Here is a 27,584-nt window from a genome sequence, read left to right on the forward strand (position 1 = left end):
AATAGTTCAATAAAAGTCATTTATTGATTGTGTGGAACTGGCCACTGAGTGAACAAACTTATGGGGTGTGTGCATTCATGATACGCAGAACAAAACGACCAGTCATATGTTACTGACATGATGACCCTGGCATTTCTCTTGTTGCAATAGTTGAACTTTTAATAAAAGAAACATCCAATAATCATGATTAAAGTGAGTCATTGAGTGTATCAGCCCTTTTGGTGCTCTAGAAACAGACCACAGATAAAAATCCACAGACACTCAGTGTGAACGTGCCATACTAGAGACAATAGTACAGAGAGTGAAGCACACGGACCCTGGCAACAAAGAAGTGTGTTCCTACCGTGGTCCATATGTGCTTTAGTTAACTCATCTGATCCTCATTGTCATTTGCCTGATACACATCAAGCACATACAGATCTGGCACCAGGCTAGTTAGTGTATTTCAGTGTGAGACAGATAGAGATGATTGTGATTGACACATCTCTGGGCAAAATAAAATTACAGGTAATTTCAAGCCCCCATCTTGCACAGTAGTATCATGCTTTCAGTGCAAGAACAATTTGTCACATTTCAAACTAGACATTTTTTGCAAAAGTGCATGTCAGTTATATGAATAGTAAATTTGTATTAATCCAGACATTCCATACATATAGATTTAGACAGAATCTAAAAACATTGTCACATTTTGAGTGTACCCATCAACATGGTTACATTACATGGCTCTCCTAAAGATGTAAGATCTTAAAGACATGCTCTGCTATTTTGACGACTAAAAAATAATTGTTTAAACCTCCTGCTTTGGGCTGGATGTGTCAATGTGTAGTTCATACATGCATAATGGATGAGCAGAATTATTGTCTTACCTCAATTAGCCATGAAATCCCTAGTGTGAAAACTACTGTTTTCTTGAAGCTGTGCTGCGCCCCATTTGAGTGACAGCTAGCAAGAGGCCTGCTCAGCGTTATCCAATGAGGTTGCAGGGCAAGCCCAACGGCTCAGTGGACACAGCGGAGGCCTGAAAAATTGATGTAGACTCTAGCTATAGTCTGTTCACCCTGCTACCGTCCGTCAAACGGTATCGGAGCATCGGCTCTCCGACCAACAGTTTCCGAGACAGCTTCTTGCCATAAGACTGTTAAATAGCCATAAGACTGCTAAATAGTTAATTAAGGGTTACCCGGACTATCTGCACTGACCCTATCTTGCACTGACTCTATGCACACTCACAAGGCTATACACTGAGTGTACAAAATATTAGGAACACCTGCTCTTTCCATGGCATAGACAGACCAGGTGAATCCAGGTAAAAGCTATGATCCCTTATTGATGTCAACTGTTAATTCCTCTTAAATCAGTGTAGATGAAGGGGAGGAGACAGGTTAAAGAAGGATGTTTAAGCCTTGAGACAATTGAGACATGGATTGTGTATGTGTGCCATTCAGAGGGTGAATGGGCAAAACAAAATATTTAAGTGCCTTTGAACAGGGTATGGTAGTAGGTGCCAAGCGCACCGGTTTGAGTGTGTTAAGAACTGCAACGCTGCTGGGTTTTTCACGCTCAACAGTTTCCTATGTGTATCAAGAATTTGATTTGAGAGAGAGTGAAAGCGCAATGACGTGCAACATTTAAAACTTGTAGTGTATTTGAGGTTTAAAAAGGCTTCTGAAGTTTGTAATTTCCACTTTGAAATTTCAGACTTGATTTTCACTTAAGAAAAATGTATCAACCCTTTCAAAAATGTCCATTAATATTATAATTATATAATTATAATCCACATAATAATTTACATTTCCTGTTGCTGCAGGATTATTTTCCTGCTGTAGCAAACTGGCTCAAATTAAGCTCCAACATCTGTACCTAGGCACTGGATGGCTGTCCAGATTCTCAATAAAAACCCTTTGAACAAGAGCAGCAAGTGAAGATTTTTCCCAATAGTTTGTAAAGCTATACTAATACATAGAGCTACATAACAAGTGCTTGTGACAGAAAAAGTAAAAAAATAGCAGCCAAGGCACAAAATAACAAAGTTCAGTAGCACAGAGTAAAACACCTTGTGGAGAAACATGCTGCAAGATCTTCTCTATTGTCACATTGATTATAGAAAAACACATAATATTTTTTTCCCAAGGCTTTACTTGTAAAATGTTTTATAAGGGAGCAGGAGTAGTTAGCCCAAGATACTGATCTAAGGTCCGTTTTGTGTTTGTCACCTGCAATCCTATGGCAACTTCCACTTGGGACCCTTTCCTAACAAATAGGCATGTTCTCCTTTTCTTCGCTAGAGGGAGCTATCACCATTCTAACAAGAGTAATATGACCAATTCAACCCTCTACAATTTGGAGCACTTTTGGGAAGTTTGTATTAGCTTCCACAGACAAAATTGTCTGATTAAAAATGATCAGCTACAAAGCTATATTATCTGCACATTTCAATCTAGAGGCTGTCATACTGTTGCCTATGATATCCTTAATTTCAATAAAAAGCTAATTGTTCAATAAATCAATTATTTTATCCAAAATCTATTATCTTACATGTGTTATTAGTGCCACAGTGGTTGATATAACGAATAACAATTCCATAGATTCATCTGGGTTTTGTAAAAAATCCATATTCCGCCATTTTTCATTAAAAAGAAAATCCAGGGAGAAATTATCCAGGGAAGAATTGACACACTTGTTACAGTCACTAATGCTCTGGATAACATGAAAACAGCCTAACCAGCTCTGCTAGGGCGAGTAAAATGGTCAGAGTGAAGTGTTCTCTCATTTGTGTCTGGAAGTAGCTAGCAAGCTAGCCAACGTTAGCCAGTTAGCTTGGATGCTTGACTGCCGTTGAGGTCAGAACACTCGGATCAACCAAACTCCTCGACCAGAGCATCCAGTGTGCGCTCCGAGAGCAAAATGCTCTGAATTTACGAACTGACAATCTGGCAATGCTCTGAATTTACGTACGCACACTGGATGCAATTTACGAATGCACCCTTTGACTGTACCAGAGTTAATCGTCATTGCACTGCACACTGCCCTATCCCACTTGGACAAGAGAAATACCTATGTAAGAATGCTGTTAATCGACTACATCTCAGCCTTCAACAATATAGTGCCCTACAAGATCAACACTAAGCTCAGGGCCCTGGGTCTGAAACCCTCCCTTTGCAACTGGGTCCTGAAATTCCTGACGGGCCGACCCCAGGTGGTGAGGGTAGGCAACAACACCTCCATCAAGCTGATCCTCAACACGGGGGCCCCACATGGGTGCATACTCAGCCCCCTCCTGTACTCCCTGTTCACCCATGACTCCTTTGCCACAAAGTTTGATGACGACACTGATTACCAACAATGGTTAGCCCAATGCATCACCGGGAGCACACTGCCCGCCCTCCAGGACATATACAGCACCTGGTGTCACAAGAAGGCCTAAAAGATCATCAAGGACCTCAGTCACCCGAGCCACTGACTGTTCATCCAGCTACGATCTATAAGGTGAAGACAGTGCAGGTGCATCAAAGCTGTGACCGAGAGACTGAGAAACAGCTTCTATCTCCAGGCCATCAGACTGTTAAACAGTCACCACTAGCCGGCCTCCGCCCAGGACACTGTCCTGAACTTAGTCACTGTTGTAGCCAGCTACCACTCGGTACTCTACACTGCACCTTAAGAAACTGCTGCCCTATGTACAGAGTCATTGAACGCTGGTCACTTTAATAATGTTTACACACTGTTTCACCCACTTTATACACTGTATCTATATACTGTATTCTACACATGGCTCATCAATATAACTACTGCTGTACACACCTTTCTATTCATATACCTACTCATTCAAGGGTTTTTCTTTATTTTTACTATTTTCTACATTGTAGAATAATAGTGAAGACAGCAAAACTATGAAATAACACATATGGAATAATGTAGTAACCAAAAACAGTATTAAACAAATTAATGTATATTTTATATTTTATATTTCTTCAAAGTAGCCACCCTTTGCCTTGATAACAGCTTTGCACACTCTTGGCATTCTCTCAACCAGCTTCATGAGGTAGTCACCTGGAATGCCTTTCAATTAACAGGTGTGCCTTGTTAAAATTTAATTTGTGGAATTTCTTTCCTTCTTAATGCGGTTGAGCCAATCAGTTGTGTTGTGACAAGATAGGAGTGGTATACAGAAGATAGCCATATTTGGTAAAGACCAAGTCCATATTATGGCAAGAACAGCTCAAATAAGCAAAGACAAATGACAGTCCATCGTTACTTTAAGACATGAAGGTCAGTTAATCTGGAAAATGTGCAGTTGCAAAAACCATCAAGCGCTATGATGAAACTGGCTCTCATAACTGGCTCTCACCCAGAGTTACCTCTGCTGCAGAGGATAAGTTCATTAGAGTTAACTGCACCTCAGATTGCAGCCCAAATAAATGCTTCACAGAGTTCAAGTAACAGACAAATCTCAACATCAACTTTTCAGAGGAGACTATGTGAATTAGGCCTTCATGGTCGAATTGCAGCAAAGAAACCACTACTAAAGGACACCAATAATAAGAAGAGACTTGCTTGGGCCAAGAAACACAAGCATTGGACGTTAGACCAGTGGAAATCTGTCCTTCGGTCTGATGAGTCCAAATTTGAGATTTTTGGTTCCAACCGCCTTGTTTTTGTGAGATGCAGAGTAGGTGGACGGATGATCTCTGCATGTGTGGTTCCCACCGTGAAGTGATGAGGAGGTGTAATGGTGTGGGAGTGCTTTGCTGGTGACACTGTCAGTGATTTATTTAGAATTCAAGGCACACTTAACCAGCACGGCTACCACAGCATTCTGCAGCGATACACCATCCCATCTGGTTTGTGCTTAGTGTGACTATCATTTGTTTTTCAACCTAAAATACACCTTCAGGCTATTTGACCAAGAAGGAGAGTGATGAAGTGCTGCATCAGATGACCTGCCCTCTCAATCACCCAACCTCAACCCAATTGAAATGGCTTGGGTTGAGTTAGACCGCAGAGTGAAGGAAAAGCAGCCAACAAGTGCTCAACATATGTGGGAACTCCTTCAAGATTGTTGGAAAAGCATTCCTCATGAAGCTGGTTGAGAGAATGCCAAGAGTGTTCAAAGCTGTCATCAAGGCAAAGGGTGGCTAGTTTGAAGAATCTAAAATGTAAAATATATTTTTTGGTTACTACATGATTCCATATGTATTATTTCATAGTTTTGATGTCTTGACTATTATTCTAAAATGTAAAAAATAGTCAAAACAACAAAAAACCCTTGAATAGGTGCATCCAAACTTTTGACTGGTACTGTTTGTATATATATATATATATAACAGTCTTTGACATTGCTCATTCAGATCATTTTTCATTAAAAAAATAAAATAAAATGTTTCTTTTTTTTCTGGATTATGTGTATTGTTTTTTTTATTGCTAGATATTACTGCACTGTTGAAGCTAGAAACACAAGCATTTCGCTGCACCTGCCATAACATCTGCTAATTGGTGTACGCAACCAAGAAACTTTGATTTGAGTTAATGTCTTTAACTATTTACACACAATCCAAACAAAAACAAATCAATTCTAAATATAAAATCTAGAAAAACATACTTCATCTTAAAGTAAAACCCGTGTTCTTCATGTTTGACCAGAACATTATTTTGACAGTGCAGTGAACAGTTATGTACTCCAAACGTAGTGAAGTGAAGTATTATCTGAAACCATTAATGAAATCATAAATGGACCACATTGGTAATATGTAAGCCATATAAATGAATTATATCTTACCAGCATATACTGTGGAAGGAGAGGAAATCGTTCTAAGTTTAACCTAGTGCGAAAAGAGAGGGGTACTATCTGGCTTTGGGCAGTCTGCTGTTCATATTTCTCTGGTTGGTTAGGTTGTTCAGGACACAATTGTTGGCAAGCGAAGCCAATTTGGAATTGAGTGCACCCTTTCTTTGCTCCCAGCTAGTCTCCTCTTCCTCCTCTTTCTCCTCTTCCTCCTCTGGCTCGCTTTCTTCATCGCTGCGCTCGTCTTTCTCCACCTACAGCATAAAGATACATGTAAGTGACCGTTTAAGGCTGCAAAACAAATCAACAAATGGAACATAACCAGATGGTATAGCACAGAATGTATTGATAATGCCAATAAATCTTACAAACACCATGCCTTAAAGGCAGTCCCCTGTGATACTTCCAAGGTGTACAATGAAAGAAATGGACAGTGCACCATAATCATCTTCAATGACGAATGTATTCTTTGTACGGACGTGTTTTGGCCGCAGTTGGACGAAAGCACGTCTGTACAAAGAATAAATGAATCATTGAAGAATATTTCTGGTGCACTGTCCATTTATTTCATTGTGGGCTTTCCTAAGATGATTCATCACCCAACTACTTCTGACAAATAATACGAGTGAGCATGTGATCTATTATTCTACTGTATCATGGCATCCGATGAAATCACTATTAGTAAGTAAGGCAGATAATGACTTTAGTCTACTGACCTTGCCCATAAAGACAAACTTGTAGACCATGCGAAGGATCAGCCAGGCCCAGAAGATGTGCAGAGCTTGCAGCACCAACAGCAGGGCATTGAAGAAGTAGTAGCCAAAGAAAGGCTGGAAGAAATCCAAGGACACAACCAGGGTGGAGTGGACTATTCTGAAGGGGCAAGAAGGGGCATAGAAAACTGGAAATGAATCCAACCTCAAGCCTTGCGTTTTTAACATTCCCTAAGTGATACTTCTGAACACATTCCCTTAACTGATTTATAGTGCACACTATGTGCTATGTTCTGACTTGAGATGTGCGTACATCAGATGTATTGGAATATTTGCATGTAGGCCTACATTTGAGTTACAAGTGTAAACTGTCAGAAAAGGATAGACCCTGAGTAATCTTATTACTTCTTTCATTATGACTGACCTTTGTAATACACTCCTAATAAATTGTCAAATGACTGTGTGAGAAAGCATCCAGTCTCACCTGCCAGGGAAGACCACTAGTCGTGTTAGTAGGAAGACCAGGGCGAAGATGACAAACAGTGTGTCACATGTCTTCCTCCAGCCAGCGTAGTTGAACATCTTGGCAGACTGTAAGTGAAATATAATAATACTCCTATCAGAGTTGGCCTTATTCACCACCCTCATGAGGCACTAGTACTGATACAGTCATTATGTGTTACCAGCTGGGTTGACCAATATCGCACAGTGGCTGCACAAATGATAGCACACAGTAATGTTCTCCAACATATTGTATGACCTCCCAGTCCATACTCTCTGATGGAAGGGTTCTCTCTAGCACACACTGACAACCAATGTCCCCTTCTGACCCAATGTCTCCCATTGACTGCTTCTAAAGGAAGCATTATGTCACGCCTGGATCCTGACATGACAAGCCATACATATTTCATCAGGCCCAAGATGATGGAGACAATGATCATTGTGAGATAACATCAGGGCAATACTACACTGCTTTACTGAGGTCATTTAAACATTTCTTTAGGAATACATGTGAAAGTAGGAGTTCTATTTCAGAGCTGAAAGTCTCTTGGGAGAGTTAAGAGAAGTTCACCCCCAAGACATGTTTTCCTTTTACCACATAAAATTGCTAAATATAATCATATGTCTTTGATCGCTATGAGCCTACAGATGCAGGGTCTTCATTTGGAAATGAAAACTTGTAGTGTATTTGAGTTTTAAAAAGGCTTCTAAAGTTTGTAATTTCTACTTTGAAATTTCAGACTTGATTAGCCCTATGGAAAAATGTATCAACACTTAATTATAATCCACATCATAATCCACATTTCCTGTTGCTGCAGGATCATTTTCCTGCTGTAGCAAACTGGCTCAAATTAAGATCCTACATCTGTATGAACAAAATAATGTGATTCGCAGTCAAAATAAGATTAAGTTATGTTAATAAACAATCCCTGTATTCAAATCAAGCTTACAGTGTCCTACATGTAAACAAAGAACCTTGCTTAAATAACCACACAACCCATCAAAACAGTCTGTGGGAAAATGGTAGTGCCAAATTAGCTTGACCACATGCATTTATGATAAGCGATATCATTCCCCCTTTAGTTCCCTGTGTCTGTATGATTTGTGTGTGACTTGTAAACTGAGACTGAGCTCCTACCTCCAGGAGGAAGTCTGAAGAATCATGGACTAGTATCACCAGTGTGCCAACGCGCACATAATTGGCACAGTACGAGAAACCGATGAGCAAAATGGTAGCGATGTGGTGGATGATCTGTTCCTTGAAATCCTGAAAACACACACAAACCACACAGCTATAGAGGATATACTATAACCTGGGCTTCAGCAGTTCTGCGCTTCTGGTGCCGTAAATCAGTCATCTTTCTCCTGTATGGAGTGATTTATCAATGGCAGAGAATACAGAAAAGGTTGCTTAAAAACCGTACAAATCAGATATATGTGACAACATCTGTGAACCTCTCCTGCTTGCGTCTGCTGGTTGTCTGAAATAGCAGTTTATCTTTACAGGGTGTTCCTGATGAGTTTCAGAGTGGAGAGGTTGACTGTTTTTCAGATCATGGACAGAGAGCTGAGTCCGACCAAAGCAGGCCAGGGGGGGGGGTTGGTCTCCATGAGGGGAGGGAATAGCAGGAGAGGATGAGGAGAGGAGGGGGCAGGTAATCTGGGTCCTGAGGGGCTGGACTTGTTTCTAATTACTAAACCTCATTGGACATCGTCCAGATACATAGTTATCCTTGAAAGCATCAACCACCTCTGTGGGCAGTTCCTTTAGGGAAACATGACTATAAAAATGACATGAACGTTTCAGTAAAACAAGCTGGGAATCTGCTGTGAACACTAACTGTAATCTGGAAGAGAAAGTAGTGATTTTTTTCAGTGAAAGCTGATGCTGTTCTGTGGATTGGACTGAGTCACTGTGAATGGAGACGTGTGTGTGCGTTTGTGTGTGTGTGTGCGTGCGTGCGTGCGTGCGGAGACAGGACTGACACATACCTTCCGCTTCACATCCACAGTGACACAGAGCAGCAGGGACCAATAGAAACCCAGCTCTGTGATGTAATACCAGTAGTGAGCCTCAGCGACAGGCTGCAGGGACAGACAGAAACAAAACAAACACCAGGGGGGTTGAAGGTGACTGAGCATGACTCCGGGGGGTGCATCCCAATAGTCTAAAGTGGCTTCCTTTAATTGCCTCCTCACCTTTATCTGCACCGATCTGACATAAAAGTAAAGTTGTAGGCTTTTTGGGAACGGAAGTCTACATGGGGGGATTTGCTTTCACCTGTCTGGTTCTCACACAAAAGCATAGATGACACAGGAGGTTGGTGGCATCTTAATTGGCTAAGTGGTAATGGCTGGAATGGAATGACTGGAATGGTAGCAAAAACATCCAACACATGGTTTCCATGGTTTCCAGGTGTTTGATGCCATTCCATTTGCTCCGTTCCAGGCATTATTATGAGCCTTCCTCCCCTCAGCAGCCTCCACTGGTAGATGACAAAAAAAAAATAAACCAGGGAGAGGAAGGAGGCCTTTTGAGACGAGTGAGACACAGCCCAGGTAGGAAGGAGTTAATGTGTGGACTGACTGTGACTCCATCCCCCACCTGTGCACTGGGAGAGATCAGTCAGTCAGGGGAGTTTACCAAGGAGGCCTTTACCCCGCAGCAGCAGTTAGACACCCAGCCCACTGCCAGGCCTGAGAGTTCACACAGCTGAGCATTTACAACAGGGGGCTCTATGTTTGGGGGGTAACCCTCGACTGAAATAGAGAAACTCAGGATTCCACACACCGTGAAGCACAAGCTTTGAAGCAACGCACCCCTGGGGCGGGCCAGTAACCAAAGGTCGCTGGTTTGAATCCCAGAACCGACTAGGCAAAAGATCTGTCTATGTGCCTTTGAGCAAGGCACTTAACCCTAATTGTTCCTGTAAGTCACTCTGGATAAGAATGTCTGCTAAATGACAAAAATGTAGATTGCTGATTGCTGCTTTGTTTAAACCCCCTCATATTCCCAACCAAAGCTTTAAAGTGGAAGCTTTGAAGCCCCCTTCCTTTAGCAAGTGTTCCCCCACGCTTCCACAGTCAAAGTTTAACATTCAAATCAGAGCGGATGTGTACATATATAGAAAGAGGTGATAAACCAAAATGGTCGTGAAGTGACCCAAACACCCACCACCAAACAGTACTCTCCAACGCTCCATAGACAATAGAGGGAAGTTTACTGAGCCATTTAACCCCTAGAAATCCCACCCTCCCTCCCTGCAAGGCACATAACAGGGGAAGGTCAACAGCATTAGGGAGTTACAGTGCCATAATAGGTTTAAGTGTAGAAAGAGATGCTGTGTCATTTGTACTTGTAGTGTTTTCTGTTTCAGGTCATCCCCTTCTAGGGAAGGAGGACGAGAGGTTAAATCCCCTGTAGGAATGTCATAACTGTTATCTGGAGGGGCGTTGTTCAATTCCTCCAGACATAGCTGTCAATAGCGGTGCAGCACAGCAGAAAGAGAACGTTTCCTGAGATTGTCCAAAGCAGTGTTTTCCAGATTCCTAAATCGTGTTTTGGGACTCGAGACTCAATGGTGTGGGATGCGGCTTATTGTGGCTATACAGTAGATTGGGTTGTCACTAGAAACATTGGATGTATTTATTTAGTGGGTGACAGGACAATTCCACAGGCTTTTGATGAGTGACAGGACAAACATGTTTGGAAACCACTGGTCAACTGAAAGTTAAAGTGAACTGTTCTACTCACTTGTTTGGGGTAGCCCTGCCAGCACTCTCTGTGGTCCCAGAACCAGGGGGTCTGAGGGATAGAGGGACAGAACAAATAGTCACAGTGAGGGCCTCTTAGTAGTAGTACAAGAAGCAGTAGCACTGTTTAGGGTAAAGGTAGCCAAAGTGAATGTGCTTAATATACTCACATCAATCAGGGAGGCAAGCGCTGCTACAAATGCAATGAGGTAGAAAACGAACCTCCAACTGCAAAAACAAAACAAAATATTTGTCATAAGATAAGCTAATATGCTTTCTATAAACTATACATTGAAATGAAATAGATTACATGAATACATAGAACTGAATACATGAGAGCTGACTCACGAGGCTTCACAAAACTTCTTGGTGTTGCTCGGCCTGTCTTGGTTGCGGCGTTGGCGGAACCACGTTTCTATCTGGCGCTGACTGAGACCACAATGCTTCCCCAGGCCCAGGACCTCACTCTGAACACAGACAGGACCAAATCACCTCAGAGAGAGAAGCTCTGCTGCTCCTTTCCTAAGAAGACCCTCAGCATATCTTTCATATACAGATTTGTCAGGGAGATAATCCATTACCTTCTTCAGCACATTAAATGATCTCAATAGGTGTTTTATCACAGCTTCATTAGAGCAGAATTGCAATATTTTTTTGTATGTAAAAAAAGGACGATTGTTAAAATGACAAATATGTTAAATCCCTCCATTTGCCTTCCGCCGATCCCTGCTCAGTGCAAGCTATACCCTCTACCCTCCGCTCCTCCCTGCTCACATAAAAAAAATACTACAGTTTAATATAGAATACTACAGTACTTACTATGAAGTTCTATAGTAAACTGTAGTATACTGTAGAATACTATACTACACACTGTGGGGGCAGCAGGTAGCTTAGCAGTTAAGAACATTGGGCCAGTAACCGAAAAGTCCCTGGTTCAAATCCCTGAGATGGCAAGATGTAAAAATCTGCCGTTTTGCAGTTGAGCAAGGCAGTTAACCCCTAACAACAACTGATCCCTGGGCGCCAATGGCGTGGATGTTGATTAAGGTAGCACCCCGCACCTCTCTGATTGGGGTTAAATGAGGAAGACGCATTTCGGTTGAATGCATTCAGTTGTGCAACTGACTAGGTATCGCCTTTCCTCTTTCGCTAGTATCCCTCAATCATGTGTAGTGCTTACTATAGAATGTTGTAGTATACTGTAGAATACAACAGTAAATACTACAGTATTAAAAAAAAACACCGCACTGTCAGTAATGTACGCAAAAACACTAGTCTGCAAAAACACTACTCTTTTTTTTACTATAGTAAATACTACAGTATTTCATTTGCATATACCCTGCCCATTCCCCATACCACATTTTGTGCCACCCATAAGTGAGAAATCTACATGCCAAGTATAGACCATACTGTGTTCCCTACAGGTCATAGAAAAGCACAGAAGCGCTGAACTATTGGTTCAGATCCCAGTCCTACAGGTTATGCAAAATGTGGTCTTTAGTATTTCTCCAGTAGGTTTCCTGAAAGAGAACGCCTCCATTTCTATGTCGAAGATAATACAGATAAAAAAACAGTCTAGTAAATACTACAGTAATGTCTGCAAAAACCCTATAGTTAACAGTAAATACTACCATATACAACAGTAAACACACTTTAGTCTGCAAAAATACTACAGTGAATACTACTGTAAAGTCAGCAAAAACCCTAGTGAATATTACAGTATTTATAATATAGCATTTGTTAATGTGGGTGGCACTTTACACTACCTTAGGCTCATGCTTCTACTGTACTGTAGAATGGCTCTTGTGTGGGGAGATACCTAATTACTCTAGAGGGCTCCTAGTATTAGTAGGAGTATGTCACTCCTGAGTAACAGCAGAACACAGAGACAGACAAACTGCTCACCTAAACCTTGTTCGGAACTGATGTGATTTGATTTTATCATCGTGACATACCGATGAGATGGTTACACAATATGGGTGTGGCTAGTGCAGTCCTGGTGATTGTATATGTTGAGAGCATTAACCTTCACGGACAATCCAGGGCGCGTCTGCGCTTCATGAAAATGTGAGGTTTACAAATGAGGCAGGAAGAAGTTCTAACACAGAGACTGACAGCCAGGTAATACTGCACCAACAACATAACCTGGTTCAACAATAGACCAAAGACAATGTCTAAATGCACAGAGAGAATAGGATTTGTGTATATCCATATACTATGGTATTTCTACTATCAGAGATTTGTACATGTAAACGAGGAGACACATGCCTCAGCAGATGTACAGTCCAACATGTCAACACTTGCAAATTCTGCCTTGTTACTCCTAATGAGTAAAAAGGGTGGAACATTTCCATGTGAACAGAGCCAAGCCATAAAATATGACCTGCACCTGTACCTAACTGATTGACAAGGAAGGGATAGGCCATTAGAACAATGCCTGCCAAAGCATTTAAGGGTTTTACCCAAGGAAGTACTCTATTATTTATCCTATTCCACCAAATATACCTGGCTAATAAACAACTATTTTATCATTTCCTGGTGTACTACAACCCACAATAGTAGACCCTAAACCCAACCCTAACCTGATACCCCTAAACGAGTTCCATATAACGGTTCCCTATTATAGCAAAAACTACTTTAACTTCAACCTGATCCCCATTCACCCAGTGAACCATATAATTACAACTCAACCTTTATGCACCAATGCTCTAATTCTACTTGAGGGCTATACTCATGAAGCAATAGAGTTTCTATTTTCTAAACTGGTTAGCAATGTAATTAGAGCAGTAAAAATACATGTTTTGTCATACACATGGTATACAGTCTGATATACCACGGCTTTCAGCCAATCAGCATTCAGGGCTCGAACCACCCAGTTTATAATTGTACTTGAGGGCTATACTCATGAAGCAATAGAGATTCTCCAGGGGAGAAATTGTATCTCATCTCATCTCGCATCTTATCTCATGAGTACTAGCTGCAATATCTGTAAAGCTATGTGTAGATGCTTGTATAAGATCTTTGCTAAAACATACTCCTTATGAATTTCAGAATCAATCATACATGTTTCTACAATTCTATAAAGGTATTCCATATCCCAGAGTGACAGATGGATGAAGGAGATTTATAACTGACCTGTGAGGGTTGCTGTTTGTTCTGTTTGTAAAATGTCTCCAGCTTTGGGACAGGCTGGGCTCGAACCCGCACCCTGTCTCTCACCCCCAGCTGTCTGCTTAGTGGCATGGCTATGAACCTGTAGGGAAGACAGACAGAAAATGGAGTTCTGCAGTAGTTCAATGCAAAGGCAAATGTCAGTTACCCCCTATTTTCCATATGTCACACTGCTTTTGACCAAAGCTGCAGTATTTTGGTCAAAGGAAGTGCACTGGGCACTATTGGTGAATAGCTTCAGACTGGGTGTTTTACATTCTACAATAAACTCCAGGCCCTAGTTATATTATAGCCTATAACAGGCCCCGGAGTTTTCATTGGGTACGTCAGGTGGGGTGAAAAACAGTCAGGTGGTTAGGAAAAATTCCTGGAATAGAATATCAATTAAGGCATAACCATTATCTCCTCAACAACAAAGAGCAAGAACACGAGAGCTCCTCATGTCACTCCATGTCAGTCTTCAACATAACATAACATAACAAATGAACTGACAACCACTGGAGCCTGTCCCATTCCCATACACTTAGTGTCACATTGGGCCAGACAACCTGTGTGCTTAATTGATACTACACCTCCAGGGACACTTGATCTATGTTTGTGTGTGTGTGTGTGTGTGTGTGTGTGTGTGTGTGTGTGTGTGTGTGTGTGTGTGTGTGTGTGTGTGTGTGTGTGTGTGTGTGTGTGTGTGTGTGTGTGTGTGTGTGTGTGTGTGTGTGCGTGCGCGCGCGCGTGTCTCTGTGTGTGTGCGTACCTCTACCTGAGAGATAATCATAGGTAAGTGGGCAGGCAGGGAGATCAGAAGTGATGGAAGTTCAGAGTAATTTAGCTCGGAGACTCCAGGGCTTTCCGGTTACAGGAACCCCAAAGGAAACACCTGCTGCTAATGAAGTCCCCACTGACTACTACTCGCATGTAAACAAACCCCTCCCTGCCCTGGCCCTGCGTATCTCACCTCACCTCGTGAAACACGTACGCCTGCAGCTCAGCCCTGCCCAGGTACAATACAGTACACCAATAAACCGTGAGGAGATGCAGTGAAAAACATGCAAAAAATGAGTGCCCTATCAATCGCTCCATCAGACTTCTGTTCTTCCTGTCTCCATGCCTGAGCCCTCCACTTTACATGTCTGGCCTCTGCCTCCGCAAGGCTTCCAGCTCTAATGTAGTGTACAGTACAAACATCTACAGCTAATGTCCACAGGTGCAATGTACAATAAATGCCATGAGGACAAGAAGAAAAACACCTGCGCATTGTTAGAATGCTCCCATGGGTTTATTAGCAAATTTGACTGCAACAGATCTGTGTCAGGATTATAGAGCTTTTCTGGGTCAGGAGAAACTCCTGGCCCTGTTTTTAATTTCCCATTTAAAAAAGCTGGATAAACGCTCCCAAGTACATTTACTTATAACTATGTTTCGACCCTATGATCGTCATCAGGTTTTAGAAACTGTTTTCTAAATCGTTGAATCGTTGTTATAATGATGTTGTTATTACACACCTGGGAACAGATCCCTGTGTGCAGTGTTTTCCTGTTTTGCTCCCAATTGCTCTTAGCAAATTGTCTGACTTGCAGTCTAACTATGCTAAATCTGAATTATTAATGTTGGCTGATCTTAACCTGGATTGGTTGATGCCAGTATCAGATAAACTGAAAGATATTTGTACTGCGCTACATTTAAATTAACTGATAACTAAACCCGCCCCAATTTAAAACACACAGACATTTTGGGGGGGTGGGTATCATTCTGACAAACGCCCCCTCATAAGTATACAACCAATGGAATCTTTGCTAACGAGCTCAGTGACCATTGTCTCATTGCCTGCATTAGAGATAATAAACTACCTAAATTGTATCCGGGCTTTATTACAAAGTGACATTTTAGAACTTCAATGTGCAACACTTCATGTATGACCTTGGGTTCAAGGTTTCCGTTAGCCGGTAATAGCCAGCTTTTTGCAGATAGAAAAAATTTAAAGCTGATAAATAAAATTGGTGCCGGCCAATTGTCCGGGAGAGAAAAAGAATCCCATTGTTAAATAATACATTTTAGCCTATTCATTGACTGAAATAACTGTTGATATAGCACGAGAGCTGCTGATACAGCTCAAACGCTGTTTGTTGCTGCTGGAGTAAAACATGTGGTTTAATAAGCCCAATCATTGTGCAACAATTATAAAGGCGATCGCGTGTAAAAAGAAAAAAGAAAAACAATGGCCACGATTAAAAAGAACTACGATTTTTATTTCTCAACTGGTAATTGAAACGCGCTTCCCATTCGCCATTCAAGTGCAGGCAACAAGGTAGGCTTCAGTGCATCACCCACCACTTTGCAATGAGCTGGATGCAGTATGCATTTTGGAACTATTTACTTAATTGTTTGAAACCTGAACCTTTTACTACATATTATGAGGCATGTCTTACCTTGCTTCAAAACCTAGCCAAAATCCAACCAAACATGCAGGCAAACATGCAGGCAATTATTTTATAAAGACTTCCATATGCCATTCCATATGCCATTGAAACCAGTATCCTATTTCTCTACAGGACCTGTATTTTCTCCTGTAGTAGGTCCTGTAGTATTTACTGTAGTATACTGTACTATTTACAGTATACTATAGTATAATAATGTAGTAAAAAAAAATGTAGTGTATACTATAGTAATTACTGTAGTGTTTTTGCGGACTGTAGTTTACTGTAGTATTTACTGTATTGTTTTTGATGACTGTAGTGCGATATATTATAGTATTTACTGTAGTGTTTTTGCAGACTGTAGTATACTGAAGCATTTACTGTAGTATTTGCTAAAGTGTTTCTGTTTTATTATCTTTGACATAGAAGTGTGTGTGTGTGTGTGTGTGTGTGTGTGTGTGTGTGTGTGTGTGTGTGTGTGTGTGTGTGTGTGTGTGTGTGTGTGTGTGTGTGTGTGTGTGTGTGTGTGTGTGTGTGTGTTGGGGGTTAGGCAGGGTATATGCAAATAAAATACTGTATTATTTACTATAGTTGAAAAAATGTGTTTTTTCAGACTGTAGTGTTTGTGTGAACATTTCTGTTGTAAAGGTTGTCGTCGGGAACGGAGGACCAAAACTCAGCAGGAATGTGGATGCTCATCTTGTATTTTATTTTAAACAAAGAAAACACCAAAATAACAAAAATGAAGAACGACCGATCAATAAAACAGTCTTATCACACTCACACAGGCAAAACAAGAAACAATCTCCCACAACACTACACCAAACAATTACCCATATATAGGACTCTCAATCAGAGGCAACGAGAAAGCACCTGCCTCCAATTGAGAGTCCAACCTCCCATTAACCTACACATAGAAATACACCAACCCAGAAGGAACATAGAAGTACAAAACATAGAACATAAACCAAAACCTGGAAATAATAAATCAAACGCCCTACTAAATAAACCACCACCCCGAACCACATAAAACAAATACACTCTGCCACGTCCTGACCAAACTACAGTAACAAATAACCCTTATACTGGTCAGGACGTGACATCTGTAGTATTTACAATAGTGTTTTTTCGGTGGATAATACTGTAGTATTTATTATAGTATTCTATAGTATACTGCAACATTATATACTAAGTACAACACATGATTGAGGATTACTACAGTGTGTAGTATGGTATTCTACAGTATACTACAGTTTACTACAGAATTCTGTCTTAAGTACTGTGGATTCGCTTTATCAGAGGTGAGAGGTTTAATACTCATCACCACATCCTTTATCAGAAGGTCGGCTAGACCGCTCTAAATTCCTTAATTTCTTCCTTTTTGTTTACAAAGCTCTACTGTACAAGCTTCCAAAATATCTCACTTCTCTGTTAAAGTATAATTAATGTAGGCACCAAACCCGCTCAAAGGGTTGGTTAACTCTTGAGGTCCCTCGTGTCTCTACCAACCTACAGTAGGTAAACCAGCCTTGAGTTTGGAATAATTTACCATTCTCATTACATCTTGAATCCCCGGTGGCAATAGACCAGTTTAGAACGCTGATGATGAATGAATTCACTGAAGTTTGCAAGTGTTTTGGTTGATTGTAATAATGTATTTGTGTTGTTGAAATGTAGTGTATCTCTTGTATCTTGTAGTTTCTTTGTTTTGCTGTTTTATTGAATGAATATGTTGATTTGGGAACTGTTTGTTTTCAGGGCACCATTTTGGATCCCCTGAATAATTTGGCTCCCCTGAATAAATAAAAGTTCAGATGAGGAAGAATGGTATTTTTGATATCCAGCGGCTTCTGGGAAACCCTTGAGTGCATATCATCCTCAGCGTCTGCTGTAACCCAACCCATGTCTATCTGCTGTCCATCAGCCTGACAGACAGACACACCATCAGCCTTCTGCCACAGCCTGAGTCAATGTGAACCTAACAGAGAGACATTTTACAGCCCCAGCAAAAACTGACTACTCATCAGGCATGTAGTCTACTTGGAATACTTCCAAAGGGCAAAAGCCGACAGCAGACAGAGTCCTAGTCACTAAACACAAAGTTAACGGGACAAAACGGGGATGTACTATCCAATAAGACAGGGGTTCCCAAACTTTTGCAGTTGATGCTCATTTTCTTGCAATTCTATAAATGTAGACATTTCTAATGTGTATTCATGTGATATTTGAATGAACACATTTCTGACAAGTTATAAATAGCTCTAAGGTATGAAATGACTAACATGACAAGAGGAAAACTGATGATGCACTATCCAATTTAGAAATGACACATTGTGCATTCTTCTATTAAATATTTTAACAATAAGTTGAAAGCCGGACTGAGTTCCTTTAAAAAAGGGGGGAGGACCCCCGCGCCCCCTCACCTCTCAAAGACGTAGCGCAGGACGATGAAGCCCAGAGCCAGCGGCAGGGTGTAGAAGAGGTCCCGGGGTAGAGGGTAGCGGTCCCCCTCGATCTCTATGTCCTTCCAGGTGACCCCCGGAGGCAGCCAGTACTCCTCCTTCCATAGCCATTGGTCCAGCAGTCCTTCCATCCTACAGAGAGAAGAGGAGAGGGGAGGGTGAAAGGAGTAGATAATGTTTGAGAGCTCGATCCTCAGAAGTGTCTGTGACTGCTGAAACATTGATGCTGCTATTATTCATATTTATGGAGAAGACAGCGGCTGGGAACCTCCAAATTAAATATGACAAGCTAAAGAGAGTGAACAAGACGGTATGTGTCCTTGATTCACACTTCATAGACATAATCATAGTTAGAGCCAACATGAAGTCTGTGTGTGAGGCTTAAAGGGATAATTCATCAAAATTACAAAATTACACAAAGGTTTCATTACCCTGTATGACCAGGGCCATAGTCAGGGTCTGAGTTTTAGTGTGGTCTCCCCCCATCCAATACATTTTAAGAAAATTGAAGCACATTTACTGGAAAACTTTTTTTTAAATGACCCTAGCCATTATCACATTCATTACTGAAGCTTCATTCCCCTTAGCCTATTAGCTATATAATTAGCCGCTACACATTAACTCAGGACCGGGATTAAAAACTATAATTGAAAAAGTATTTTATTAACAAAAAGTAAACAAGAAAGTTTGCTTAAGGTTCGTTTCACTTAAAAAAGTACAGGAAAGGGGAATTCGACACTTATTTCAGATTTGTAGTAAGTAACAGTTACAATTAGCATTCCTGAAAATGTATTTTGTTGAAATATAATTTGATCTCTGAGAAATTAAGCTAATTGATTGCACCCAAAATGGCCATTTTAATTTATAGAATTCAGATAATATTCAATAAATATAGTACCCAACATCCGATTTTGACCAAACTTCTTTCTACCCATGAGTAAGACATGAAGGAATTCCCAAAAGAAATTCAAAAGCCACCCACGGGTCCCCCACACCCCATGCCATCCCACCCCAACAACCAGTATACAGTATCCGATCTCTATGTTTGACAAGTAGTATGACGCTGTGGCTTGTAAGTATTGCTTCTCCATACTATGTAATGTATTCCCTGTGAATCTGGAGATCGTTTTTTTCCCCTATTCAGAGAAATTAGCCATTGAAGTCGCTTGCATTATTTAACATAAAGTATTGTGGAAGTACCAGGTTTTGACCACTAGATGCCACTGTTCCTGCTATACCGCCACACTCTTTTATCATTTTGCTGGTCTCTTGTGTTTATTAAATAGATCACATAATTTCCTTTGCAACTTTGGGTAGAAAACCAATAGATTTGGCTCATTATGAAAATTCATTGTGTGGTCATCCTCACAATTCAAGCCAGACCTCTATGAAAGAAATTCAGGTTGTCTCTAATGCTTCAACCCAACTCGTCTTGAATAGTCCAACAAGTGGCAGCTCTCTGAGAGGGTTATCCCTATGGTACAATTCTCATATGAAGACCTTTTCCTACAAACCCAAAATGTTAATGGAGAAATGGGCAAGGGACTAAAATGTTGTGCCGATCCTAATAGAACCCAATACCATTACCATTGCAAATCACTATACAGTGTTTGTTTGGGACTTTCACTATCGAAGACCATTAGAGACCATAACATTATTTGATTGAAGGTCTGGTTGCCTAGTAATGGACTTTAGTCACACTTCACAACGCATCACTGCTGCCTGCCCTCCAGGACATCTACAGAACCCAGAGTCAAAGGGTGGCCAAGAAGATCATTAAGGATCTCAGCCACCCAAGCCATGGACTGTTCACTCGGCTATCGTCCTACCGGCGACAGAAAAACTGCTTCTATTACTAGGCCATTAGACTGTTGAACAGCCATCACTAGCTGTCTACAAGGTGATGCACACTAACTCGCAAAAAAAACACACCCAAGCTAAAGGTTACTATTTACAAGATTAACTCCGTTGATCTACGTGCGTGAGTGGAGTGGGATTTTTGGAGTAGCGGACACCTTTTGGTAACATGATATCCTCGCCGGTCCCACTCCCATTCACAAGGGGCGAAAGCAAGGAAGAGTTGCACTTGATACAAGCCCTACAGCTAGGAAGGCAAAGTGTTCTCATTTTGAACCATTTCATCGTCTCACTCATCGTCAACAAAACAAAGGAGATGATCGTGGACTTCAGGAAACAGCAGAGGAAGCACCCCCCTATCCACATCGACGGGACAGCAGTGGACAAGGTGGAAAGTTTTAAGTTCCTCAGCGTACACATCACGGACAAACTGAAATGGTCCACCCACACAGACAGTGTACACCTACCATCAACAGAGTGAAATGAATTAAAAAAATTGGAATGCAAGGCTTTATCGTTGTTGTTTTTTTACAGAAATGTTTAGTGATGGACTAGGATTGGCTGATCGACCGGTTGGTGATCACTGCTCTATAGCATGGGACAGCAGCATTGGATGTGTGTGTGTGAGGAGGCTGAAAAAAATGTGGCTTGTCACCTAAAACCCTCACAAACTTTTACAGATACACAATTGAGAGCATCCTGTACGACAACTGCACCGCCCACAACCGCAGGGCTCTCCAGAGGGTGGTGCGGTCTGCACAACACATCACCGGGGGCAAATTACTTGCCCTCCAGGACACCTACAGCACCCGATGTCACAGGAAGGCCAAAATGATCATCAAGGACAACAACCACCCAAGCCACTGCCTGTTCACCCCGTTACCATCCAGAAGGCGAGGTCGGTACAGGTGCATCAAAGCTGGGACCGAGAGACTGAAAAACAGATTCTATCTCAAGGCCATCAGACTGTTAAACAGCATTCACTAACACAGGGAGGCTGCTGCCTACATTCAGACTTGAAATCATTGGCCACTTTAATAAATGGATCACTAGTCACTTTAATAATGCCACTTTATATAATGTTTACATATCTTGCATTACTCATCTCATATATATATATACATATACTGTATTTTATACCATCTATTGCATCTTGCCTACACCGCTCTGTCATTGCTCATACATATATTTATATTTATATATTCTTATTCCATTCCTTCACTTAGATTTGTGTATTAGGTAGTTGTGGAATTGTTAGATTACTTGTTAGATATTACTGCACTGGTGGAACTAGAAGCACAAGCATTTCGCTACACTCGCAATAACATCTGCTAACCATGTGTATGTGACCAATAAAATTTGATTTGATTTGAAGGTAAAACTCTGCCCACCTGGCAGGCCCAGAGATCAAATCAAGTGCACCTATAGGCTTACCGTTGGCCAATCAGATAACTCAGATTACTGTGTCTGCATAGTTTCCTTGCACCATAGACTATAAAAAGACGCCTCGAACACACAGCAAAGTTGATAATGCGAGATTTCAAAACGATTAAAAACATGACTAGAGAGAAACTCAACGAATACAGCAAAGAGCTGCTGTTTTTATGAGTAAGTTCATGTTTAAGTTGCTATTCAGCACTGTCAACACTTTGTTCAACAGTTTTAAATGAGCTTGCGTTGTTATTACTTGCTAACCTTTTTTAATATTGAGGAATATTTCACTTCTCTGGTCATAGTTTCACCATCAGCTGGAAGACTGTGTCCCCTTTTTTCAATGTAGGGAGGGGGAGAGGAGGGACAGTGAGTCGGGTGAGAGGCAGCCTCACCGCTGCTCCCTCCTTCCCCTCAGACTGACCAGATGAAGGCCATCAGTCCAGTAAAAAAATATTATTTCAAAAGGGTCTAAGAACAACATTGACAGGGCAATTCAAGCGTAGCCAATTTGCAGTGTTAATGTATTGGGCTTATAGCCTACTGCACTATTTTGCAACCAGGGGTACTTGAGAAGACTCATGAAACCATAGGGGTGCAACTTTGTTTTCTGAAGTGGGGGGGACCACATTTTTTATCCAGTCGGATAAACACTCAAAACAGCCTACCCGACTGCTCGAAGGCGTCCGGATGGTCCTAAAGCACACTGTTGCCTTGTCTTGTATCACATTCCAATGATAAAACTGGGGGGGACAGAAATGCAATTTCAGAATGTGGGGGGGGGGGGGGGACATGCCCCTCGTCCCCAGTGAAAGTTGCACCACTGGGCTTAATGGTAAAATGCACATGGGGGGATACTTCAAGGGTACTCTGGGCAGAAGTACCCCCTGTATATAGCCTCATTATTGTTATTTTATTGTGTTACTTATTTTTAGTTTAGTTTATTTAGGAGATATTTTCTTAACTCTATTTTCTTAAAACTTCATTGTTGCTTAAGGGCTTGTAAGTAAGCATTTCACAGTAAGGTCTACACCTGTTGTATTCGGAGCATATGACAAATAACATTTGATTTGATCTCTGTCTTAGACCGTTAGACCAAGAGGAAATTCCCTCGTAGGTCATGGTGGGCTACCTCATCACTTGACCATGACTGACTCATGTTCGCTACATATGTACAACGGGAGAATTTATACAAGATCAGCTAAGAATGATATGTACAGCAGTAGATACAGTATATTAGATTGAACTATGTCAAGAATCCAGTGTATAAATAAATGTCTGGTATATATAACAGTCTATAGTAGTAGAAATGTATATATATATACAGTGCCTTGCGAAAGTATTCGGCCCCCTTGAACTTTTCGACCTTTTGCCACATTTCAGGCTTCAAACATAAAGATATAAAACTGTAATTTTTTTGTGAAGAATCAACAACAAGTGGGACACAATCATGAAGTGGAACGAAATTTATTGGATATTTCAAACTTTTTTAACAAATAAAAAACTGAAAAATTGGGCGTGCAAAATTATTCAGGCTTCAAACATAAAGGCTGAATAAACATTGAGGTTTGTGCAGTAGGCCAGTGGATCCCAACCTTTTTTGGTTACTGCACCACCAAGTACATTTAGCTCTGCCCAGTGGTACCAAGTCAATGTGCAGGGGTACAAGTCAGTCGAGGTAATTTGTACATGTAGCTAGGGGTAAAGTGACAATGCATAGAAAATAAACAGCGAGTAGCAGCAGTGTAAAAACAATAGATGGGGGTGGGGTCAATGAAAATAGTCCGGGTGGCCATTTGATTAATTGTTCAGTAGTCTTATGGCTTGGGGGTAGAAGCAGTTAAGGAGCCTTTTGGGCCTAGACTTGGGCTTGCCGTGCGATAGCAGAGAGTACAGTTTATGACTTGGGTGACTGGCGTCTGACAATTTTTTGGGCCTTCCTCTGACACCGTCTAGTATATAGGTCCTGGATGGCAGGAAGCTTGGCCCCAGTGATGTACTGGGCTGTACGCATTACACTCTGTAGCGCCTTACGTCGGATGCCGAGCAGTTGTCATACCAGGCGGTAATGCAACCGGTCAGGATACTCTCGATGGTGCAGCTGTAGAACTTTTTGAGGATCTGGGGACCCATGCCAAATCTTATCAGTCTCCTGAGGGGGAAAAGGCATTGTCGTGCGTTCATCATGACTTTATTGGTGTGTTTGGACGGTGATAGTTTGTTGGTGATGTGGACACCAAGGTACTTGAAACGCTCGACCCACTCCACTACAGCCCCATCGATGTGAATGAGGGCGTGTTCAGCCTTCCTTTTCCTGTAGTCCACGATCATCTCCATTGTCTTGCTCACATTGAGGGAGAGGTTGTTGTCCTGACACCACACTGCCAGGTCTCTGATCTCCTCCCTATCGGCTGTCTCGTCGTTGTCGGTGTTGAGACCTACCACCGTTGTGTCGTCAGCAAACTTAATGATGGTCTTGGAGTCGTGCTTCACCATGCAGTCATGGGTGAACAGGGAGTACAGGAGGGGACTATGCACATACCCCTGAGTGGCCCCATGTTGAGGATCAGCGTGGCAGATGTATTGTAGCCTACCCTTACCACCTGGGACGGCCCTTCAGGAAGTCCAGGATCCAGTTGCAGAGGGAGGTGTTTAGTCCCAGGGTCCTTAGCTTAGTGATGAGCTTTGTGGGCACTATGGTGTTGAATGCTGAGCAGTAGTCAATGAACAGCATTCTCACATAGGTGTTCCTTTTGTCCAGATGGGAAAGGGTAGTGTGGAGTGCAATTGAGATTGCATCATCTGTGGATCTGCTGGAGGGGTATGCGAATTGGGTTTCCGGAATGATGGTGTTGATGTGAGCCATGACCAGCCTTTCAAGCACTTCATAGCTACCGACGTAGTCATTTAGGCAGGTTACCGTCACTTTCTTGGGCACAGGGACTATGGTGGTCTGCTTGAAACATGTAGATATTAGAGACTCGAGAGTTTGAAAATGTCAGTGAAGACTCAAGAGGTGGAAAATGTCAGTGAAGACACTTGCCAGTTGGTCCGCGCATGCTCTGAGTACACGTCCTGGTAATCGATCTGGCCCCACGGCCTTGTGAATGTTGACCAGTTTAAAGGTCTTGCTCACATCTGCTATGGAGAGCGTGATCACACAGTTGTCCAGAACAGCTCTCATGCATGCTTCAACGTTGCTTGCCTCGAAGCGAGCATAAAAAGCATTTAGCTCGTCTGGTAGGCTCATGTCACTGGGCAGCTCGCGGCTGGGTTTCCCTTTGTAGTCCGTAATAGTTTGCAAGCCATGCCACATCCGACGAGCATCAGTGTAGTAGGATTCAATCTTAGTCCTGTATTGACGCTTTGCCTGTTTGATGGTTTGTCTCAGGGTATAATGGGATTTCTTTTAAGTGTCCAGATTAGTGTCCCGCTCCTTGAAAGCAGCAGCTATAGCCTTTATCTCGGTGCGGATGTTGCCTGTAGTCCATGGCTTCTGGTTAGGATATGTACGTATTGATGAAGCCGGTGACTGAGGTGGTATACTCCTCAATGCCATTGGATGAATCCTGGAACATATTCCAGTCTGTGCTAGCAAAACAGTCGCGTAGCATCCACATCATCTGACCACTTCCGTATTGAGCAAGTCACTGGTACTTTCTGCTTTAGTTTTTGCTTGTAAGCAGGATCAGGAGGATATAATTATGATCAGATTTTCCAAATGGAGGGTGAGGGAGAGCTTTGTACACGTCTCTGTGTGTGGAGTAAAGGTGGTCTAGAATTGTTTTTCCTCTGGTTGCACATGTGACATGATGGTAGAAATGAGGTACAACAGATTTAAGTTTGCCTGCATTAAAGTCCGCGGCCACTAGGAGCGGCACTTCTGGATGAGCATTTTCTTGTTTGCTCATGGACTTATACAGTTCATTGAGTGTGGTCTTAGTGCTAGCATCGGTTTGTAGTAGTAAATAGACGGCTACAAAAATATAGATGAGAACTCTCTTGGTAGATAGTGTGGTCTACAGATTATCATGAGGTACTCTACCTCAGGTGAGCAATACCTCAATACTAGCCTTCCCTGTAGCTCAGTTGGTAGAGCATGGTGTTTGCAACACCAGGGTTGTGGGTTCAATTCCCACGGGGGGCCAGCACAGAAAAATTAAATTATGAAATGAAATGTAATCATTCACTACTGTAAGTCGCTCTGGATAAGAGCGTCTGCTAAAATGTAAAATGTACCTTAATATTAGACATCACCTTTTCCGAGAAATATTTACATGGTTATTAAAACATCATGCCAGGATAAGCCTAAACGAAACATAGCCTTATTTTAAGTGTTTCTAAAATCCCCTATGGGAAAAATGAATGGTGGAAAAACGATTGGAACCATTTCCCGGTTTGACCACTAGGTTTTATGGGTATTATGATACCTCCACTGTGGGGCTCTATGTAGAGGACATGAGTCTGGTCAAGTGATGAGGCAAACTTCAAAACCAGTGTCTGCCTGATCTGAGAATTTCCTCTTGGTCATATTGGAACTTGCTCCCCATGGGAGACCCTGATTAATATCCCGCATATTACACATACTTAAAGATTGCATTTGATTCCTGCTACAGTGCTATTTGTTAATCATTTTCGTCCCACTGTTCTTGATTTCTTGTACCCCCCATTTTAATTGTTTTACTGCATTGTTAGGAGCTAGTAAAATAAGCATTTAGCTGACCGATAAACTGATTTGATTTTGATTTATCAAATTGATATAATTGTTGTTGTGTGGGTATGGACCTCCCCTCACTGAACAGCAAAGCAAACAGTCCCCGTATTCATGAGTGCGCATCTCCCTCCATCCATCAATCTTGCGCGATTGGAGATCACTTGCCTTAATATGCCTTATTCAGCTAATTTCTCTGCATTTATCAGCGTGGTGATAAATACCAATGCATTCTCCTACCATAACGACTCAATTACTAAATTAAACATTTGGAGTGTCCCTTTGATTAATTGATAAATCGCTTCTAATGTAGCCTACTGTCTGAGATAGAGACCAAAACAAGGCCCAGTCAAAGAAAGCAACGGTTTCAGTCAAATGGAAAGTAAGCGCAAGATACGGAAAGATACGCCTTAAATCGATTACATAATATTACGATGTATAGCCTATAGGTTTAGCCCCGCAATCTTCAACAAACCTGTCTCAATAACCTACAACAACAAATAGATAATAGATCAACAAAAGCAATCTATTGGGTAGCCTACAACATCAATTCGCAAAAAGGCATTATGGAAAACGTTCAGTGTTACTGAAATTGATTTAAATGAACAACAACATTGAGATTACCTGTCCACACTCGAATAATGGGATGGGGAGCACAGTGTTGTCACAGCGGTTATCCGGCAAGCAGGAGCCGATTGACGCAACCTGCCTCTGTTCGTGGCGGGCGGGCGCGCGCCACGTATCCTTCAAATCGAACACGGGAAAAAGCACCGCTCACATCAACACGCTGAA

At 41.7% G+C, this 27,584-nt stretch overlaps 1 protein-coding gene across 1 annotated transcript; it reads right to left on the reverse strand.

Annotated features, from left to right (window-relative positions):
• On the reverse strand, positions 1-27,584 carry LOC106613711 (ceramide synthase 2). The gene is made up of 11 exons (XM_014216248.3): positions 27,417-27,584; positions 18,755-18,925; positions 13,885-14,002; positions 11,098-11,216; positions 10,920-10,977; positions 10,751-10,801; positions 8,989-9,081; positions 8,135-8,263; positions 6,980-7,086; positions 6,499-6,655; positions 1-6,036 (listed from the first exon to the last, which is right to left on the reverse strand). The coding sequence occupies exons 2-11, from the start codon at positions 18,922-18,924 to the stop codon at positions 5,842-5,844; spliced, it is 1,197 nt and encodes a 398-aa protein (XP_014071723.1). The 5' UTR covers position 18,925; positions 27,417-27,584; the 3' UTR covers positions 1-5,841.

This window comes from Salmo salar, chromosome 10 (genome assembly GCF_965601325.2).
Source record: "Salmo salar chromosome 10, fSalSal1, whole genome shotgun sequence".
Lineage (NCBI taxonomy): Eukaryota > Metazoa > Chordata > Actinopteri > Salmoniformes > Salmonidae > Salmo > Salmo salar.

Coding starts and splice junctions, on each gene's coding strand:
- LOC106613711 (XM_014216248.3), bottom strand. CDS start 18,924: ATGGAAGGACTGCTGGACCAATGGCTATGGAAGGAGGAGTACTGGCTG. Junction 14,003..18,754: donor CTGCGCTACGTCTTTGAGAG/GTGAGGGGGCGC, acceptor TCTTCCCTACAG/GTTCATAGCCATGCCACTAA. Junction 8,264..8,988: donor CTGTGGATGTGAAGCGGAAG/GTATGTGTCAGT, acceptor GTGTGTTTTCAG/GATTTCAAGGAACAGATCAT.